Below are 13,239 nucleotides of genomic sequence, written 5' to 3'. Positions count from 1 at the left end.
GTCAGTTAATGTTTGAATTAGCTGATTGCACAAGATCTCATAACAATTCTGTTACATAGTTTTTAAAATATGTGTAATTTTCAAACCCTGTGAGTTCCCCTAGGGAGATGTTAGTGGCATATTAGATACATTCTTTTCCTTTCACTCTGTTTCAACAAGGACATTTTATATTTTGAAATTTATTTTTTATCGTGTCAGAAGCAACTTGAGAACATACTGCAAGTCGCTTCTGGTGTGAGAGAATTGGCCGTCTACAGAGACGTTGCCCAGGGGACGCCCGGATGTATTAGCTGGGAACCTTCTGGTCAGCAACCCAACCTTCAGGTCAGCAGTTCAGCCAGCATAAGGGTTTAACCCAATGTGCCACCGCGGCTCTACTTTATTTTGAAATGGCACCTTGCAAATTAATGTAAGCCACAGAAAGAAATACTCTTAAGAAATCAGCAGTGAAGTGAGTTCTATTAGTAGCCATCCTGCTTTTGTGTTGATGCTTGCTCTAACTGAAGAACATTCAGTTTTGAAAGTTTAGTATAGCAGCCTGAAGTTGAACCTATATCTTTGTGAGCATAAGGCCTAGGCACACATAGGAACCCATATCTCAAAGAATAGAGATGCCTTCTGGTCTCAAAGATACGCTTTGGTTGCTCAGGAACAACTTTGCCTGTTCCTTTACACATTGAACTTTTTTCTTTTCACAGGATATTATAGCCATTTTTTGCTTGCAACTAAGAATTTAAATAAATAAAAAAGCAATTGTCCACCAGTGATGTCTTTTTGGGGAGAAAGTGGTAATTCTTGTTGTTCCTGGGGGCAAATACTGAATTAGAGTTTGCAAAGTAATAGAGAAAAGATAGATGCCATGATATGTTACCTTTAAGAGGAAAGGAGGTGCTCTGGTGTAGAGAAGGGTTGGTTTTAGTAGATAATCATAACCATTGCCCCAGAATATGAGCATCTTGCAATAATGAGTTCATAGAAACAGTCCAGCGGACCCATAACAACTTTGTCGTGTATCTTCCAGCTGAGCAATAATAAGCATTGACCAATTGGAGTAAAATATCTCTCTTATATTTGTTAACAACTCTTAGCAATGTTGACTTTTGTAAAAGAAATATTTAATCATGTAGTACTATGCATTGTCATTGTGTTTTCCTTAGACATCTAAAGGGACAAAGAAAACGGAAGAGAATCTAAACCACATGAAAGATTTCAATGCTATGAGAGAATTAAGACTATTACAGCGGAAAATTAAAAACATCATGGAAGACTGGTTGGAATATTTCCGGATAGCCTTTGGTCAGTCCTTATTTTACTATAATTTCTGAATTCATTTACATTCATCAGCTTTGTTTATGTTTTGATATCTGGGTTGGCTTGGGTGGTCTTTTGTCTTTCAGGAATCAGCTCACCATCTATACATAAAAGCTCAACTTTTCCACAGAGATGTGGCAGAAACTGCAAACCACAGTTTGTGAGTGCTTTTCTAGATCCACACACAACACAGGAAGAGAAGTACGGTGAACATGAGGCCTCCTTAACACACAATGCTCCTCTTTTCCAGTCTGCTCCAGCACAAAGCCACCTAACACAAGAACTGCCATCTCTGTCTTCTAGGTAAAAGCCAAGGAATCTAAGCATACTTCTGTTTATTTAATGACTTTCCAATGGGAAAAAAATAGTTCAGCATTCATCTGAGTTTTATGGATAAGTGCCATATGTGACTCAGAATTGGGTTGCTGTGACTCAGAATTGATTGCATTATATTACTTCTCTTTTCTGAAAGGATAAAAAAGATGTAGGGAAGACTAAAAGCAATGCAAAGAATATTCCAAAATGGCAGATGTACAATCTTTGTAAGATTTTTTCTCTGTTTCTAAATGATAATAGTTACCAGAGCTTCTTAATTTGGAAGTATGCTCTCTAGAAAAGAGAAAATGATGATCTGTGACAACTGATAAGGTAACTGAAAAGTATACTACATGCCTGTATCTTGTATTGCTCTTAAAAAGTCTAAGTAAGGAGCAATGGATTCATTATGCTAACAAATTGTGCTTAGGAAATATCAGTTCATAATGTTAAGTATACACTGTGAGACTGCAAAAGATATAGCATGTGAAGTAACCTTTAGAAATGGGTTTTATACACTTGGGAAAATATTTTTAGAATTGAACAGGTCTTTCACATTTCTGCTTGACTTGTCAAATCACATTTAACTGTGGCTTTTTTTTTTTTTACTTGCAGAGCTCCCCAATTGTTGGGCAGCATTTTCAAGACAAATCAGGCAGTCCTTTCTCACTTAATTTTAAAGAAAAAAGAACATTCAGAGTCTCCCTCCAAAAGGTAAGGAATACTAAATGCAAATCAGAGTTGAATATGTTGAATAAGTGGCAGGCTCCAATGCTAAATGCTATGTCAGGGCAGTCGCAGTATATAGGAAGGGTTAAGCCAGCTGCTAAGCCAGCTCCACTGGCTGCCAATATGCTACCGAGCCCAATTCAAAGTGCTGGTCATGGCCTATAAAGCCCTAAACAGTTCTGGCCCAATTTACCTATCCGAATGTATCTCCTCCTATGAGCCATCAAGAACCCTAAGATCATCTGGAGAGGCCCTGCTCTCGGTCCCACCTGCCTCACAAGTGTGGCTGGTGGGAACGAGGGACAGGGCCTTCTCGGTAGTGCCCCCCCCCCCCGGCTGTGGAACACGCTAGCAGCATCTGACAATGTGATGACCCATGGGCCTTGTAGTCCTGCTCATGACATTGTGATGCCTGATGAAGAAGAAAACTTGGGTTTTTTACCTTCCCAGTCAGAACTGGATTCTTCCCAGACAGATTCTTCCCAGCCAGATCTGGGAACCTTGCACCTGCAAGAGGATTATGTTCCAGAAGTATGTCAAACAAATACTGAGGCTACATCTCCAGTGTTTTCTCGCCATGAGTTTTGTAAACAACAGAGAGGCTTGGAAGCAGCCTCGCGCAGGAGTGCGAGAATAATTGCTAAGAATTTGCCAATTAAGCCTACTTTCCATGAGAATCTTTAAGGAGTCAAACATCTGGTCTCAGAGATTAGCTTTCGGTTCTGGTTCCCAGAGAACTGCTCTCGGCGGGAAAGTTAGACTCTATATAGGTGTTTTCCCCGCGGAGTAACTTTGCGGAGTCAATTCGTCAGCCTCCGGAGCGAGTTGTGTCTGGACAGCGCGCTCCGTTTCTAGCCTCGTTCCTGCTCAAGCCTTGCCTTGTTTCCAGCCTTCGCTCCTGTTTCCCAGCCTTTGTTTACCAACGGACCTTGCCTTGTTTTCCCAGGACTAAACCTTGCCTTGTTTCACGGATTTTACCAAGTTATTCCACGGACCTTGTTCTTGTTCCTCGTTACCTTGTTCCACGTTTCAAGCCTTGTTTCAAGTATCAAGTTATTTCCTAGCCTTGCTCAAGTTCATGGACTAAAGGACCTTGTCATCTCCCCTCACCTTGCCTGGCAAAGTGAGTGTTTCGGTTATTGGATTACAACTTTGGACCTTAATATTTCATATTGGACATTGTTTCTTTGGACTAATTTTGACCTTCCCTGAAAGGTCTACTTCTGGACTAACTTTTACATTTGCTTTTACTAACTTTATATATTTCCTTAATAAAGATATTAGATAGAATCTGGCCTCTGCGTATGGTTATTGGTGCTCTGTAGCCTGGGTCGTGACAGACAAGCCCCAACTCTTCTGGGCTTCAGAAAAGCGTTAAAGACGCAGCTGTGTGCCCAAGCATTTAATGAATAGTCATCAGTCGACATGGTCTGAATTAAGGTTTATGTATGAGGTTCCGGATGAATGGATTTAATTATATATATGTTTTTAAGGTTTTATAATGTATTTTAATAATATTATTAACGGATCTATATGTATTGTTTTGATTTATGATTGTGTTTCTTGGGCATTAAATTTTGCCAATTTCTGTAAGCCGCCCTGAGTCCCCTCGGATGAGAAGGGTGGGGTATAAATGTTGCAAATAAATAAATAAATAAATAAATAAATAAATAAATAAATGCTTTGTACCCAAGCTGTAACCATCCAGACCCACTCCTGCTGCACTAAGCCTTGAAGGGAAGCCCAACTGCAGCATGTTAGAAGGAGAAACTGCTAGACCTACTAGGGACATGCCATGAGCTACATCTGGCTCTCACTCTAGTGTAATTCTTGCAGTATAGTTCATACATGTCCACCCATTGTGTTCAATGGAACACACTCCCAGGCCAGTGGATATAGGACTGCAGCCTCATTATTACCTCAAATACATGTTCATTCCCTCTCCTCCGTCCATCTCTTCAAAGAACAGAGAAAATATGACAGTTGGAACCATATAATATATTATGACTGTAATTTATTATTGATAGTCAGGTCCTGCCCTTGCTCCTAGATGCTCAGGGCAGCATAGCTAGTTCTATATACCACCTTTGTCTATCCTGACATTGCAACTTGGCCAAAGATCACCCAATAAGCCAAATAGCAGTGGATTTGAATATAGGTCTATCTAGACCTCATCCAATATTCTAACTACTTAACAACATTGTGATTCCAGCAGAGCCACTTATGTATATGTATTTCATCCCAAATCCTGCTGCCTGTAAGGCCCTTGCTTTTTTACGCTCAATGTCTGAAATTAAAAAATATATTTCATTTCTAATGCATAAACATATCCAGTAAACCTAACTTGGAGTTAGCTCATTGCTGTTCTTATTAATTCCACAAGATTTTAGCAGTTGGAAAGTTGGAGTAAACAGGCCTGTTTCTGTGTAGCCAGGTCATCAGTCTATGGATGTGGGATCAAGTTTGTGCTGGTAGACCCACGGGAGTCTTGCAAGCCAGTTTTTCTGGTTGCACCACAAAAGTGGTTTACCTCCTAGTATTACTTTTGGCAGCATTTCTCAGAACCTTATCTCTAGTTATCCAGTGACAGAGAGTCTCAAATATCCACACTGTCTTCAAAATATGTACAGCTTGATTATCCACACACAAGACCAGAGAAAGCATAAAAGCTATGTAGATTTGTTAGACTTTTAAAGACACAGTTGTTGTTGTTGTTGTAGTTGGAAAATACTATTTATGTTCTGCTCCTTATCAGGAGGTGTTTTTTTGTGGCTTTTTTCCTTGAAAAGCCTTGCTTTTAGCACTATCAGCATTCACAGAAATGCATGAAAGTTTTTGTTAATTAGACAAGGTACTTCTCTTAGAAATGGGAGAGGGTTGGTCTGTATTATTTATTTCTCTCTTAATAAACATGAATTTTCCAGATAAAAGCTTCTCTTAAGTAATCCCTTCAATGATCAAACTCTTACATTTAGGTGAAGTGGATGGTACTTCATTTCCTTGTGACATATTCATTTTCCATTATTTTCAGTAGTGATTTATTTTTGAAACTTCAAATCATTATTATAATTTGAGCTTTATCTTGTGTTCATCTGATTGCCTACATGGGTCAAGAAGCATATGCAACTATTCTCAGTTCTCATAATCCTAAGTTTTGATCTGTATAATCGAAAAGAACCTTTCTGTCTGATAGGGAGAGTGATTGCACCTTTGACTTCAAGTTTTTTTACATTGCGTATTATTGAACAGAATGTTTGGTGTTAGATTGCAATGCTGAATTATATGCCATAATTTGTTTTTAATACATATTTCATGTCATTTGTGTCCTATATAGGGACATAATAAAGGGAGAGGAAGGCAGGATATTTTAAAAAGGAAAAATTATAAGGAGGAAACGGTTAAAGGTGGCTTCATTAGTATTAGGCATTGCCAAGCAGTAAAAATAAATGGATAAAGGTCCAAGGAAACCTTTCCAGGAAGGTTTATATGGGGAAGGTAGTTCACAAGAAAGAGAAAAATAATGGCCATCTAAAGACTAGAGACATAAATTGGTTTAGAAGTCAGGTCACCTTCTTAGGGAGAAGAAGTTAGGATTCCTCAGCAAATTATACACATCCCAGCACCTTCAAACTATAATTCAAGGAATGGTCTAATGAATATGCTGCAATTTAATAACTGAAAGTAAGGAGAACTCCACAGAAATCCTATGTAAATTGCAGTGAAGAAGAATAGTATACAGCTTTGGGGGGTGGGGAGAAAACCAGCATGGTGTAGTGGTTTCAGTACTAGACTATGATTCTAGATGGCTGAGTTTGAATCCCTTTTGGAAAGCTACTGGTGACCTTGAGTCACACACTCTCAACCTCAGAGGAAGGCAAAGCCTCATCTGAAAAAAAAATCTTTTGAACAAAACCTTGTAATAGGTTCACTTTAGGATCACCATAAGTCAGAAACGACTTCAAGCACACCGCAACAGACAAAAACAAACAAACAAAAACACCTTGCATCTTGGCAGCTCTAGGTATGAACCATAACTAACTATGGACAGAATTAGACTATTCTAGGCATAGTAGCAGCTAGGAAGAAAGCATAAATGTGAGAGAGGGAGAAGAGGAAAGAAGCGGCCTGCAACAATTGTGTGACTAAATGGGGGAAACAAAGGAGCCATGGACAGCCAATATCTAAAAATATTGGTTGCCAGAAGACAAAGAAAGCCCATCCACACTATAAGGATATCATTTAATTTTTATAAGATTTTTTAAAAAAATACATAGTGGAAAAAAGGAACTTCTATTATATTTTCAAACTACTAAAAGGTCATTAACATTTTAAACATACTGTTTGATGTTTAAGAGGGCTCACTTGCCATTGGGCAAGCTGACAGTCTGGCCAGTTCACCTCAGGCTATGGATACTGGCAATATATTGGAGCACCTTTAATTAAACAAGAGATGGAGTAAAGTACGTGCAAAGGAGGTAAAGAAGCAGCAGCAAGATAATCAACGTACTCTGGGGCCCCTTCTACACTGCCCTATATTCCAGGGATTTAATCCCAGATTATCTTCTTAATCCAGATTATATGGCAGTGAGACTCATATAATCCAGTTGAAAGCAGATAATCTGGGATCAGATCCTGGGATAAAGAGCAGTTTAGATCTAGCCTAAGATATCATTTTTAAGCAACCTTTGAATTAATTGGAAATTGGAGGAAATTGAAATAGGTGTGAACCAGTAACACTATTGTTATTTCAACTCTTCTCCAACTTAAACTTGTTTGTGCCACTCTTTTCTTACTATGTAGTTTCTACGCTGCCTGTCCAGTGGCCCTTCGAAGAACAATACTGGGATATGAAACAAAGACATGCAGATGCAGCAACTATCAGATTCCATATGTTACAGACCTGGAGTACAATCACATTATTAACAACCAAGTGTCTTCCCCAGAGCAAATCATTGTGGTCTGTGTAGTCGCTTCACTGGGAACAGCCTATAATCCTGTGACAGATGAGCACCTGGACTGGCTCTATGAGAGGAGGAATAAGAACAGGAGTATGCCTTGCACCCAGGTGGACCTCTCCAATCTTGATAACCCTGTCATGCAAATGCCTGGTGCAGAAGCAAGGATGTTTTAAACAACCTCTTAGTGCAAAAGTGTTTGATATTCAGTTGCTTGGCTGGATTTTCCAGAGTGAGGAAATGGTCATGCTGGCTCAGGGACTCTTGGAGTTGTGATTTCAAACATTTAATTTTTCCAAGATCAGCATTATAATCCTCAAATAAATACACATTAAGTTAGAATTTCAGTGTACTGGCATAGGCAGTAACTTACTGGCATCTACTTCAGAAGTGAGGACAATGTCATTACATATGGATTGCATGTAACTCCTGATTCTCCCAATGTGTTCAAGACAAATTTTAAGGTGAAAGAAAAGGACTGAATATGGCCACCAAAATGTTGCAGTTTGCATTGGTGTACATTTTATTGTCTCACCAACTGTTGTGAGTTAATGTCAGTGGATGACAGGGACATTATCTGATAGTTGGATCCACAGCCAGTCATATTGTTGTCATGACTAAAGAGGTGTCTTTGCATCTCCAAATGTATTGTGTTGGCATTTTGCTCCTCTTACCTGTATTAGCCTCTTGGCACTAGATGTGAACAAAAAGCAATAAGTAATATATATTTGTTAAGCATGGAAATATTGTACCAATCAGTGATATTCCTCAACTAGCCAAATACTTGTGTCAGCTGCCAGTATGAACAGCAAATAATAGGATAATAAAATCTTCTTACTGATGCCTTGATCAGTGGGAAGACCGTGTCAATAGCTGATCAAATTAGTTGTTGTTGACACTGGCATAGTCCTGTAATGATTACTACTTTTATTCCTCTAGGGCCGCCTGGATTCTTTTCGGCTGCTGAAATATGATATCAACTCGGCCGACGAATGTACAGGCCATGGTGGTTCATTGCTGGTGAAAACCCATAATGTTGGGCCTGGAATGTTTTTGGTAGGTGAACGGCTATCCTATCTGTCACTGCTTTTCATTTGCATTCAGTTTTCTTTTTGAATTGAAGGACTGCCAGTGGGAAACCAGAGCTATGCATGTACCAGAACCAGGGCCCAAAGAGGTAAATCTTGACCTCTGGCGATTCATGGAATGCTGCTCTGGAGAATGCTACTGAAATAAGGACATTGAAAATCTACCAATACATGTGCCTGTGTAGCCTTTACATCCCAGTGTTCTTCTCTTTCATATTCTTCTGGTGTGGTACCTTACAGATGGTATGTTTGCTCTTCCAAGCCTGTGAGGTAAGATAGGCTACTGTTTTATATTCCAAAAGTAAAACTATAGTTGCTTGTTAACTTTGTTTTAATAACATTTATTTATTCCAAGTGTATATATTTTCTGCAAAGAGAAGAAACATATTGTAACTCCCCTTTAAAATATCCTTTCAGCACATAATCAGTTCTTAGATGTTCTCATGCTGTAATAGATTTTGTGAATGTCTGAGAATAAGAGAAAAAATAAGTAGAGATATACCCCTTATCTACTTAAATAGGGTGAGAAATAACTCACATCAGGATACTATATAGCCCTGGAAAGAAAAGTACATCAGAGTTAATCCAGGGTTCCTATTACTGTCACACACAAAAATGTATTTTGTTGGCTGTTATCTTATAGATGTATGTGTGCTGCAAGTAATCTGTTGATAAATTTCAACAGTTTTCAACTATAAATTTCATAGTTTTCTTAGGCAAAGAATACTCAGAGGTGGGTTTGCCATTTCCCCCCTAAAACGCAGCTTAAGCACCTGGTATTTGCAGTCTCCTATTCAAGTACTAACCGTGGCTGAACCTGCTAGCTTCCAAGATCAGACAGGGTTGGGTGCCTTTAGAACAGTGGTTCTCAACCTGGGGTCCCCTGATGTTTTTGGCCTACAACTTCCATAAATCTCAACCAGTTTACCAGCTGTTAGGATTTCTGGGAGTTGAAGGCCAAAAACATCTGGGGACCCCAGCTTGAGAACCACTGCTTTAGAATATTTAGGAAGTGCCCTGATATGAGTCTATACAGATAATGCAAATAAATTGTGATGTAAACGTTTCCCCAGCAGAGGGCTCATGTTCCACAGTTTGACATCTCATTTATCTATAAACAAAGTTTTATCTTCTATTTTGATGTAATACAACCTCTTTTGACTGTCATGCAGCTTCTTTAGAACCTGTTACTCCAGATTTTAAAGCATTCAACTTGACTCCCTTTTATAATAATAGAGCCAGTGGTTATGAGTGTTTGCAATAACACAGAATGTATCATTAACAGAAATGGCACATAAAATGTAAAAAGACATATCAGGGTTATGTGAGAACAATGCCAAATCTAAGTTTTATATGTTGCTGTCCAAATCGTGTGCATATTTACATGCAAGAAAGTCCCATCAAGTTGAGAATGGGACTTTCCTAAAGTATTGTAGAAAGCATATCAGCCTATGTTTTATATATTAAGTATAATTTGCATGCATGCATATACAGTAGAGTCTCACTTATTCAACATAAAGGGGCCGGCAGAATGTTGGATAAGCAAAAATATTGGATAATAAGGAGGAATTAAGGAAAAGCCCATTAAACATCAAATAACGTTATGATTTTACAAATTAATCACCAAAACATCATGTTTTACAACAAATTGACAGAAAAAGCAGTTCAATACACTGTAATGTTATGTAGTAATTATTACTATATTTACTAATTTAGCACTAAAGCATCACAGTGTATTGAAAACATTGACTACAAAAACATTGGCTACTAACAAACTGACTACAAATAAAGATAGAATTGCATAAAATAAACTTACAGTAACAACATTGTTGGAAATTAAATGCACAAAAAGTTCAGTCCTTACTACGTAGAGAAACAGCTGTGGATCCAAGCAAGAGGCAAGACTGTGTTGGATAATCCAGAACGTTGGATAAGCAAATGTTGGATAAGTGAGACTCTACTCTCTCTATACACACACACACACACATATACTCTCTCTCTATACTCTCTCTCTCTTTCTGACAAATAACAATTATTCTACAGTATTAGTAAGGTACTGTGCAAAGACAAAATCACAAAGTATTAGAAATTGGAAGTTATTTCTACTCTATGTTGTTCAACTGTTTATTACATTTGGCTTATCTGAGCCAACTGTCTTGATTGAAAAAACTCATTGTTTATCCTGCTTCCTATTTCCCAATAATCCATAGGAGGTTGGGTTTAGCGAGCACATGGTGGAGAAATAGCTATGTCAAGACTTTGCTGAACTTTCATGGAAAGTGTTGGTTCCCTCTTCCTTTTCATGATGACATTTCCAAAGTTGCTGTACTTCTCTTCCTAGAACTTTCCAATATGATATGTTCATCTCTTCTTTCTACTGCTGTCTGAAAGTCTACTATGATTGATTAAACTTCTGTTTATATTGAGGCAAATACACAATGTGCTGTTAAATTAAGTGAGGAAACATCCTACTCTAAAGAATACACCATTAGGATTAAAATAATGTCCTTTAAGACATCTCTGCATTCTCGAAATGTTCAATTTTTAAACCTATGATCAAATATATATATTTCCATTTTAACTACTTGCCTTTCATTGCATGTATCCTACAAAGTAAAAACTTCAGCAGAATCAGCCTTCTCCTGTTCTCTTTCTAGATTCTCTCAAATTCAGCAGTCTTTCAATTTAGGAGAAGCTTTATCTAAGTACAAACCTATTAGTTTGATTAATCTTTCCCCCCCTAGAAGATCAAGGTCTGATAGAGCAGGTCATATGAATTATTGGTGAGAATCATTTTTAAAAAGGCACTCAAAAGATTCTTCAAACCTATACCTGTCTGCCTTGCCCAAAATGAAACAATCTCTGTAGTATAGCAACTTGATATGTAGGAATTAGTAGTGGGCATCTTTTTACTTATGTGCCCCTAAACCTGTTCTAGTTCATAATCCTAATGGATAATAAAATGCCTCTTAAATATATTGCACCTACTGATATTCACATGCCAAACTACTTTTCAGTGATATTGTGGCAAAAACCTTGATACAGCTCCAAGTATGATCCAGGTAATAAATAGCTTCTTGAAGATAATTTGAAAAGCAAATGGTGCTTTTATTGCCCATTGCTCCTCACTGTTAGAAACAATTTTAACAGTGTAAGTATTCCCTTTCTGTGGATGTTTTCTGGAACATAAGAATAGATTCCAATTAAATTAATAGCACTTGTTTTAAAAATAAATAACAGTTTTGTGCTGCACGTTCAGGTCCTTCCAAAGGTAAAGAACCCTGTTGCTTACCTTGTAGTTTATTGGGGGTGTTATTTGGTGTCAGGTTGACTGGTGTATGGTAATTTTATGAGTGAGAGACCTACAAGAGCCCTGAACATCAGTTGCCCAGTTCTGGTCTTGCAAACTCAGGACTCTGGCTTCCTTGATTGAATCAATGTATCTGTAGTGTAGCATTTCTTTTCCTACTGCTTTCCACTTTGAAAAACATATTGTCTTTTCTAATAAGTCACATTATTGTATGATATGTTCAAAATTATGATAGCATCTGTTTAGTCTGTCTGGCTTCTAGTAAATGGTCAGGACTGATTTACTTCAGGATCCATTTATTGTCCTTTGGCTAGTTCGTAGTAGAACTCTTGTCCACCACCTTATTTTACATAAGTTTATTTTCTCCCTTTCTTCACTGTACAGCTTTCACAATCATACATAGAAACTGGAAACACCATGGCATGAGTGAACCTGACATTGATATTCAATATCATTGAACTATGTGTGTACAAATCATAATGATCAAAGCTAGTTTGTTTTTTTAAGTTTGCAATTCTTGACTTATATTTAACAGCATGTCAGAATATAAATTTTAAGAATGCTTTCCATTCAATATGTGGCCATTCCAAATTCATCAATCAGCTGTGATTGTACATATGGTAGTTAAAAAAGGAACTTAGCATAACCGGAAATCGATATTAAGACTGAAGTGCATAGGAAACTTTTGCATTGTTGAAAAACAAAAAAATATATACAACCCCCAAGATTAATCCTCAGATTAAGAATGGATCAGGGAGATGGTTTACATTTCCTATTCTCAATCATATGGCACAGTGTAGAATTATGTGGAACAATAATATCATGAAGACCTCAGACCTCCTTGAAACAAAGATTAAGTTAATATGTAGTGAAGAAATGATAAAATTAGGAGTACTGAATGCTTCCACCTCTGAGTCCATATCAGAATCTGCTCTGAAACAGTAAGAGAAAAAATGGTCACAAGTGATGGGTTGTAGGCTTGTGGGGAAGAGTGAAGTGCTTGTCATATACTAATCTCCATTCTGCTTTTTGACTGCTTCACCCTAGTTAACATTATTTAGTAGAAAATGTGTTTTGAAAGTATGACTCCATCTTTATACACCTTCTGTATTATATAAACACTCTGGAAAATACAGCTTTGGACTCTCATAAATGTCAACAGAACTGGGTGATTATTTCAGCTGTCAAGCCATGTCCTCATTTTTAGTGCTTTTTCCATTCCTCTCAATCCTGATCGCTTATTTTTGGCAGATGTACATCCAAGGAAAGCTGCTTTTTGCCAACTATATTTTCAATGGATACAGCAAATCTGTGAAAGACCTTCAGAAACAAATTGTCCTAACAAGGAACAACTACAATAGATGCTACTACTTACCTGCCGATTATAAATTCAGGTATTATATTCTACAAAATAACTAGCCCTGCAATCCTTTTAATTCATGTCCAATTTTGTTACATCTTTCTGTAGTTTTGACAAAAGGCTGGGAAACTATTAGAATACAAGCTTGTACTTCTAACGAAATCATTATGT

The 13,239-nt window shown here is 37.7% G+C and overlaps 1 protein-coding gene across 9 annotated transcripts in view; it reads left to right on the top strand.

Annotated features, from left to right (window-relative positions):
* The window catches only part of LOC103278871 (uncharacterized protein C3orf20), a 52,177-nt gene that overhangs the window by 32,955 nt on the left and 5,983 nt on the right, over nt 1–13,239 (top strand). For 5 of the 9 annotated variants that reach the window (XM_062982816.1, XM_062982813.1, XM_062982814.1 and 2 more), the window contains 6 exons: nt 1,158–1,296; nt 1,398–1,614; nt 2,242–2,340; nt 7,156–7,420; nt 8,250–8,366; nt 12,960–13,102. In XM_062982816.1, the coding sequence (XP_062838886.1) occupies nt 1,158–1,296; nt 1,398–1,614; nt 2,242–2,340; nt 7,156–7,420; nt 8,250–8,366; nt 12,960–13,102 (980 nt within the window). Of the gene's footprint in view, nt 1–1,157; nt 1,297–1,397; nt 1,615–2,241; nt 2,341–3,301; nt 6,613–7,155; nt 7,775–8,249; nt 8,367–12,959; nt 13,103–13,239 lie in introns of those variants that run through there. The other 4 variants (XM_062982815.1, XR_010006795.1, XR_010006794.1 and 1 more) reach the window with 4 other exon arrangements.

The sequence above is a fragment of the Anolis carolinensis genome, chromosome 5, assembly GCF_035594765.1.
Source record: "Anolis carolinensis isolate JA03-04 chromosome 5, rAnoCar3.1.pri, whole genome shotgun sequence".
Taxonomy (NCBI): Eukaryota; Metazoa; Chordata; class Lepidosauria; order Squamata; family Dactyloidae; genus Anolis; species Anolis carolinensis.
This window is presented reverse-complemented; position numbering and strand designations above follow the sequence as displayed.